Below are 8,509 nucleotides of genomic sequence, written 5' to 3' on the forward strand. Positions count from 1 at the left end.
GTCATTGGAGACAAGCTGCGCGGGGAATTCTCCGATAGCCTTCAAGGTTGCTAAGTCTTGGAACGAGCAATTGGATGTGACCCGTTCCTACTTAGACAAAGCAACCAAGAAGATGAAGAAGTGGGCTGATCAGAAGAGGAGGCACGCAGAGTATCGTATAGGCGACTTGGTGTTAGTAAAGATCTTGTCGAGCCAACACAAGTTCACAAGAAAGCTACACAAGGGGCTTGTACGACGTTACGAGGGACCATTCCCAATCATCAAGAAAGTAGGGAAGGTCTCCTACAAGTTGGACTTACCCTCCAAGTTCAAACTTCATCCAGTCTTCCATGTCAGCTGCTTGAAGCCTTACCATGGTGATGAAGAGGAGGCAACACGAGGAGAGTCCAAGCGTGCACCATTGGGCATAACTACCACTTTCGACAAAGAAGTAGAAGAAATCTTGGCGGACCGTGTCATCAGGCGAAAGAGTCATATGCCACGCCAAAAATACTTGATCAAGTGGAAGGGATTGCCCGAGAGCGAGACAACTTGGGAACCAAAGGAGTCATTGTGGCAGTTTGAAGATCACATTCGAAGGTTCCATGAAGACACCGCATCGAGGACGTCGCGAAGCTTGGTGGGGGAGAATGTCACCACCTAGGATTTTTTAGAGAATTTGCTAACCTTCTAGAAGCCTCCAAGTCTTTTGTAATCTTGTAGAATTGTGTAGAGTCATCTAGAAGGGGCGATATAGACAATTCTAGAGTAGGAGTCTAGAAAGTTCTTTACCCTTGGATTGATGACAAGTGTCACAATCCTAACCATTCTTTGTACCAAGAGTTCCCTATAAATAGAGGGGCTCTCATTTGTGTAAATCACCAAGCAATAAGAGAAACAAGTTCTCTAGAGCATCTCTCTCTATCTTCTCTCTCTAGTTTGTTCTCTATTGTCTTGAGTCCTTTAGAAGGCTTACTTAGGAGCTTTGTGGGAGAGAAAGCCTCCTAAGGCCGCACGGGTCGAGTGAAGAAATTCTAAGTCCGTGACATACGGCCAATATCTTTGTCATATAATGAACAGTTGGGAAACTCAAAGCATGGGAAAGGTGGATAAATTACTGGGTCTCTTATATATATGGCATAAAGATAAAAGACCCACATTTAGTACTACTCAAAAAAACAAAAATGTTAAATACCATGGGTACCCTAATATTGGAAAGCCAATGCATGCATCGATCAATTCTCTCTCTTTCGGGTGTAACGAAGTGGTTCATTTACAGCCCTCCATGTAATAATCTCATTCCAAGTGTTTTTCATTTGAACACCATTGTATTCGGAAGTTTCAAATTTACATGCCATGAGCAGGACAACCTTTGAGACATCTAAAAAAAGATATGTAAGTTAAAACTTAAAAGTGAGGGGATAAACTGAAAGGTAGTTGTGAACTAGGGGCGAGGTGAGAATTTTAGTAGTCAGGGGATCAATTTAAAAGGGCCGGGTGGACGTTTAGGTAGAAGCATACTTTTCTTATTCATACGTGAGATCATTGTGTTCTGTGCATGGGAATATTGAAGGAAATTAGGAGAGAGAGAGAGAGAGAGAGCGAGAGAGGATGGAAGAAGGAGCAACAGCAAGATCATTACTTCAGAAACAGAATTTGGATGATAATGATCAGGAGTTGATCACGAACAGTTGTGGTGAAGATGAGGGTCTATTATTGCAGAGTGATCAATCCTCGTCAACCATCACAGTTGTTGTTGTCCTTAGCACCTTAGTCGCCACATGCGGATCTTACGCTTTTGGATATGCTGTAAGTACCCCATCTTTCAGATCATGCACTGCTTCATCGTTTTCTACGGGTTGAGTAGAACTGTACAGTTTTTTGTGTCACTCTTTGAGAGTTTACGGTGATTTCGTCAATGAACAGTATATAAGCAGTAACTTTTTTACTCTCAATCCTTGTGTCCTTCAAATTACATGTAAGACGATTCCCGACTAATTTCGTTTTTATTTATTTTATTCTATTTTCAACCATTAGTATATGATTCTATAAATATATATACATATATATATATATGTATATTGTTGTTTTGCAGGTAGGGTATTCGTCACCAGCAGAGTCCGAAATTGAGGATGATCTTGGCCTTGACTCGGCGGAGGTCAGTTTGGTTGAAAATGTGTAGGGTGGATCTTAAAGTGTAGGCTGTAGGGTAAGAGCCGGAGGTTTTGGACCATTACCATATAGCGGCTTGGGGGCGAGTTTTTGTGGCTGACAACTTTTAGGAATAATTTTTACCAAGATCCCATAAATTTCTTTATAAATATGAGGTGAAAAATGTAAATGATCCTGTAATTTGATGATGGCATTTATCCTTTCTTTTGCAAGGGAAGCCAATCAAGTCTCATACCATAAATCCCTTGTGAAAAAATGGGGATGAAGTTGAACAAATATTTTAAGATATATAAATTTTGATTAAACTTATATTGTAGTAAATACAAAAGAGTACTGAGAACTTTCTTTTATATATGTGTTGATACGCACAATGTATTGATACGTTAATCAAAGTGGTTTATGACCAAAATTTATTTTTGTTAAAGTCTTTTATTCAGATATAAATATATATATATATATATATATATATATATATATATATATATATATTTCCTCATTCCTTGTGCAAAATATGGTATGCAGTATGCGGTTTTTGGATCAGTGCTAACCATTGGAGCAATATTGGGGGCAATATCTAGTGGGAAATTTGCAGACTTCGTTGGTAGGAGAGGTGTAAGTTTTTTGAACAAGTTTTTGACTTTTTCTCTAAATAATTCTCTGCCGAGCCTAATTTACAAGTTTCACATTGGACCAAGTTTTTTTTTTTTTTTTTTTTGGTGAAGCAGGCAATGGGAGCTTCGGAAATGTTCTGCATCCTGGGTTGGCTTGCAATAGCATTTTCAAAGGTCTTGTTATCATTTCTTTTCTTTTACATTTTTTTTTTTTAACTTTTTATGACTTAAAGCCCTCTTTTTAGATAATTGTAGTTCTCATTGCTTTGGCTCTATATCCTCTAAAAAAGTTTGATTGGCAATCCGCTGTAGCAGGAAAGTAGTTCTTTTTTGCACGTAACTTTAGAAGAAAAGTTTCAGAGCAGACATTAGAACGAGAGAGGTATTAAGTTCCTTGTTCTTATTGGAGTTTCAAACTCAGGTTCTACACACAATTACTTGAGCATATGTGCCAAGTAGGATATTGGAGATAATTGCTATTCCATATATAATTAATTTAGTGAGGGAGATTGTAGGAGGTTGAGTTGGTATCTTGTACTTATTCTTCCAAGTAGTGTCATCCACCGGTTTCATTGAGCTAGCTTCTGTGGTTTTTCTCATTTGATTTTTCCATGTAAAGAATATTCTGTGACATCGACATGACACAGGACATATCAAACATATATTAGTGAATCAAGAATGCTACAAATGTAATTGGTGCATGATATTGTGTATGTTTTGTCTTGATTATATGGTATGATTAAATTCTCAGTGCATTTCCAGTGTTTGAATTGTCCTTTAGCCTGAATTTGTGATAGTCTTGGAAAATACTTATTTAGGCGCTTCTAGATCATAAATTAGCAATGTTGGAAATTTCAGAATCAAACTAAACTAAAATGAATGAACTCATAGCATAAAATGTGTGATTCTCGTTGGCAGGATGCTTGGTTGCTTGACCTTGGAAGATTTTTAGTGGGATGTGGAATTGGAGTTCTTTCTTATGTGGTAATTGTAATTACACTGTATAAGACTTCAAATTTGAGCACTTATGTTACAAAGAAGTGTACATAGTTACACTATTCTTTTACAGGTTCCTGTTTATATTGCAGAAATTACGCCAAAGAATGTCAGGGGAGGTTTTACATCACTTTCTCAGGTAGATTTTCTTATACTAGATTTGATATTAAAGTTAATTCTGTCGGATGTCCCTTTATATTTTCCATTTTGCAGTTCATGCTCAGTAGCGGCCAAGGTCTTGCATTTCTCATTGGTTCTTTTGTCAGTTGGCGCACCTTGGCTCTAATAGGTCACCTATATTCAGTCCTCCATTGCTGTTAACACAAATAAGATAGCTGAATATGATTCGCATCTATGTTGATATCGTTTTCAGGAATCATTCCATGTCTTGTACATCTGTTAGGCCTATTTTTCATCCCCGAGTCTCCCAGATGGCTGGTGAGTCCAATTCAAGAGCTTCTGTTGGAAGTTTTCTAGGTTGGCTTGTACATGTTGGCTTGTACAGCTTCAACAAGTGAAAACCGAGTTTGACATTGCAATTTTATTTTTCAGAAATTAATGTAGCACTAGTATTCATCAAAGTTGCAATAATAAAGAGTGTGGTTGCCTGTAGGCCAAATGTGGTCGTGTAAGAGAAGTTGGAGCCGTGCTGCAATTCCTTAGGGTTAAAAATGCTGATATCTCTCAAGAAGCATCCGATATCATAGTAATTCCCATTTCCTTCAAACTTCATGAGGCAGCTATTATCAAGCGTTAAGCTTTAACTATAATTATTATACTTGTACTACTGACATCATAAATTTTGTTCGTATTCTAATTCCATTTTAGCAGTGATAAGCAATCTGGTTTACTTCCCTGTAGATATGCCTCCATTGTACCACCGGAACTTGACAACATGAATGGATTTCTCAAAAAATATCAATGACCAGCCAATGAGCATTCTCCCTCCCGCAGAACCAATCAGTCACCAACTTAGAATCAGATTCAATTCACACCATATAAAAATGTAGCTTCTAAAGTAACTTTAGCCCATCGAAAATGGCACAGACTTCACTATTTTATTTAGAACCTATCCCATGTCAAGAAGAGAATGCAGCCAAAAAAACATCTCTAGAATCTCTCAAAACCCCACCACCTCGACTGTGACCTGGATTACCAAAGCCACTCCCATCAACATCTTGCTTAAGCCAACCAGGTTTAGGCCTTTCCCATAGCAAGATCTGCACTAGGGGAATAAGCATGAATACAGTCCATACCGAAGTGCTTCAGCATTATAGAACCCACCTTTGATACAGAATATAATTTGAAAGTTCAAGAATTACGTTCAACTAGGAAATATTTATCTTAAAGGGCACAGTCAGCACCTCCTCCTTTTGCCCTTCCATTCCATCTTTACATCTTCTGAGCCATACAAGCCATGAAACAAAGAATACAACAGTCAACAAATCAATAACTAGCCCCTAATGAGAAGAAGACTTGGCCTTATTAAACCAATGCATCACACAAGCATGTCGGCCATTACTCAGATGGTCTATAAAACCCAACAGATCTGCAAAAAAATTCCAAACAGGCCTAGCAAAGTTACCATTGACAGGACATGATCTGAGGTCTCCATTTTCGGTCTAGACAGCAATCACACACCTATATAAGCTAAGGGTATAGTTAGACTCCGAATACAAGAATCAAAAGGATCATCACTGTGCAAGCATTGCCATATAAAAAGTGGAAATTTTAGAAGAAAGAACTTTCACCCCACCAATTTACTCCAAGATGGAGAGATGTCATTATATTTATAAATTTTTGCTTCAGTACAATTGATGCCATGGGATTTCCTTGTACCACAGGAATATACAGAAAACCTTCAACTGATTTCTGAAGATGGAATTCGACACCTATTCCAGAAGAAATATGCTTATTCAATAAAGGTCAGCACAGTAAATTATTCCCATGTATGACTGTTTCTGTCCTTTTGTTTTGTGATCTCTAGACATTTTGAAACTGTTAGATCGGAGTCGGGCTTATGGTTTTTCAACAACTTGGTGGACTTAATGGGTTTGGATTTTATGCAACTACAATTTTTGAATCGGCAGGTAATTTTTGGGAACTATATTAATTATCCATATGGTTGATTGAGAAAAACGTGTAATAGATAATTAAAGAGATAATAGTTGCTGTGTGACAGGTTGTTCAATTAAGCTTGGGACTATAGCAGCGGCAGTTGTTCAGGTTCAGTGTAATTCTTCGTACATGTGATATATAACTTGTTCTTTTTCTAATATTGAATGGATTGAATGGTCATTGCTCTGCAGATTTCAATGACAGCTGTGGGAGTGTTCTTAATAGACAAGTGTGGAAGACTTCCACTTCTCCTGGTCAGAACCGAGCAAATTCCTTTTTGTCTGTAGTTATTTGACAACTCTAACACGGGAGTCTTCTTGCAGATATCTGCAACCGGAACATGCTTAGGTTGTTTACTCACTGGATTTGCATTCTTCTTGCAGGTTATTTATGAAGCAATATTCTAAGTTGAGCATATAGTTATTTTCCTCTAAGTATTCACTGTATCCTAAAAGGGTGAAATGATATAAGCAGGATCTTCATTGCGGGAAGGACCTCATTGCCATGATGGTACTAATTGGAGTGCTGGTAAATGCAAACACCAACATGTTTTCTGATTAAACTTTTAATTTGGTTTTCTTTTTCATTAATCGAGTTGTAGAACGTAAATTCAAAATAATCAAAGTAAGAGAAGAAAAAATCCAAGCAAGGACACCCTCCCATATTCCACCCCGCCTCACCCCCCCCCCCCCCCCCCCCCCCAAAAAAAAAAGAAAAAAAAAAAAACCAGTAAGCAGGATTGCCGGTTGATCTCTGCCCACCTCTGAAATTACATCTGACTAACACCACAGGTCCATTTTTACCTTTTCCAAAGCATTATTTGAATCAAACACCTATCCTAAACCCAGCCTACTTCTCAATAGCTAAAAGCAGAAGAGTGTAACAACCCAGGCACGATGAAACAAGTAATTAAATGGTTGATTGTCCTGTCCCCTGTATGGGGCATACTGCACTTACAAGCTGGGAGTACAAAGTTTGGACTAAAGAGCAGGTCAAACTGAGAACTTGTCAATGAACACAGTCACTATCATGGCGAGCTACATACTGCATGATTTTCTTTTCCAGGTAAATTAATCATAAGATTATGAAATTAGGTATACTGGGCTTCTTTTGAGCTAGGCATGGGAGGAATACCATGGATTATGATGTCAGAGGTACATTGATCCTTCTAAAACTTCATTTCAAAACCAGACCACTAAAAAGTTATGCAGGAGTGCGACATATCAGTTGAGCATTAGCTTGAAATCGAATGGTTCGCTACCTTTTTCAGATATTCCCTATAAACATAAAGGGTTCAGCTGGAAGCCTTGTGACTTTGGTCAGCTGGATTGGTTCATGGTTTACTTCTTACACTTTCAACTTTTTGTTCGAGTGGAGCTCAGCAGGTGATGCCTCCCTTATTCTGCCCTATATATCTTCCTTGATAACTTCATAAATCACTAAATTCTTGTGTGTGTGTGTGTGTAAATATATATATATATATATATATATATATATATATATATATATTTATATATAATTGATGGTATTGGGTCCACCATTTCAGGGACATTCTTCTTATACGCAGGCGTATGTGGTATGGGGATTTTATTTATTTCTAAGATGGTTCCAGAGACGACGAAGCTTGCTTTAGAAGAAATCCAAGCATCGGTTACTGTACAATAAGAAAATTTTAGTTACAAGTGGTATCGATTATCTATATACATGGTTTTTTCAGAATCAATCCATTGTCACCACCGGAATTTTTCTAGAGAATTCTACATTACTCTAGAGTCTTCTAGATTTTTGTAGAATATTCTAGAATATTGTAGAATATCATAGAATTGTATAGAATCTTCTATAAGATTATAGAAGCCACAAACTATCATTTTGAAAATATATTGTAGAGTATTCTAGAATAGGGATCTAGAATGTTCTCATTATTAGATTAGTGACAAGTGTCACGATCTTAACAATTCTTTGTGACCAAGGGATCCTTATAAATAAAGGATGTCTCATTTGTTCAAAACATTAAGCAATAGAGCAATCAAACATTCTCTCTGCTTTCTCTCTCTAAAAGTGTGCTCTCTTTTTAGTGTTTGAAAATGTTTACTTAGAGGGTTAGGAGGGAAAAGCCCATCTAAGGCCGCACGGATAGTTTGAAAATTCTAAGTCCGTGACACCATGCAGCTGATCTTGCTAATTCTAGACATTCTTTGTCTAGACACTGCTTTTCACACAAAAAGAATTTTTATCTCACTTTATTATATATGCTATTTCTTTTGGATTGATCAGTTTGATCATCACAATTAATCATTGAGTAGTTCAAGCAAAGTAATTTTTTGGTTCATACGAAAGGTGGTCTGTATTTTAACTAATTATGAAGACTCGAACTCAATAGAGTTGTAAACGAAAACAGGAAAATTACAAACTGGATGTAAAACATGCAAGAAAATAATGGTGGCGACAAAATTCCTACTCTTGAGATTCTAATCTTTTTTATACATGCCCAAATAATGGACATAGTCAATTTAGTGAGATTATTCACATTTTATGCAAGCTGAGCTGAGCCTCCCTCTTTATTGGCTTTATTTGGATAACTGAATGAGCTCAGTTTATCTCAGTTGGATTCGATTTGAGACATATTCTAATAT

The 8,509-nt window shown here is 37.2% G+C and overlaps 1 protein-coding gene across 3 annotated transcripts; it reads left to right on the top strand.

The window, feature by feature from the left end:
• The first annotated feature begins 1,494 nt into the window (after positions 1–1,494).
• LOC122316047 (sugar transporter ERD6-like 5) lies at positions 1,495–7,919 on the top strand. Of its 3 annotated transcripts, none has more exons than XM_043132519.1 (18): positions 1,495–1,788; positions 2,075–2,137; positions 2,674–2,763; positions 2,877–2,936; positions 3,681–3,746; positions 3,832–3,897; positions 3,972–4,047; positions 4,132–4,196; positions 4,372–4,464; positions 5,603–5,683; positions 5,764–5,848; positions 5,941–5,984; positions 6,068–6,130; positions 6,200–6,259; positions 6,351–6,404; positions 6,971–7,030; positions 7,147–7,261; positions 7,444–7,919. In XM_043132519.1, the coding sequence occupies exons 1-18, from the start codon at positions 1,591–1,593 to the stop codon at positions 7,539–7,541; spliced, it is 1,437 nt and encodes a 478-aa protein (XP_042988453.1). In that variant the 5' UTR covers positions 1,495–1,590; the 3' UTR covers positions 7,542–7,919. The 3 variants fall into 3 exon arrangements, with proteins under 3 accessions (XP_042988453.1, XP_042988455.1, XP_042988452.1); XM_043132521.1 differs by having other exon boundaries at positions 1,497–1,788; positions 3,972–3,993; positions 7,423–7,919; XM_043132518.1 differs by having other exon boundaries at positions 1,498–1,788; positions 7,423–7,919.
• The last annotated feature ends 590 nt before the right edge of the window (positions 7,920–8,509 follow it).

Source organism: Carya illinoinensis, chromosome 7 (assembly GCF_018687715.1).
Source record: "Carya illinoinensis cultivar Pawnee chromosome 7, C.illinoinensisPawnee_v1, whole genome shotgun sequence".
NCBI classification, from domain to species: Eukaryota; Viridiplantae; Streptophyta; class Magnoliopsida; order Fagales; family Juglandaceae; genus Carya; species Carya illinoinensis.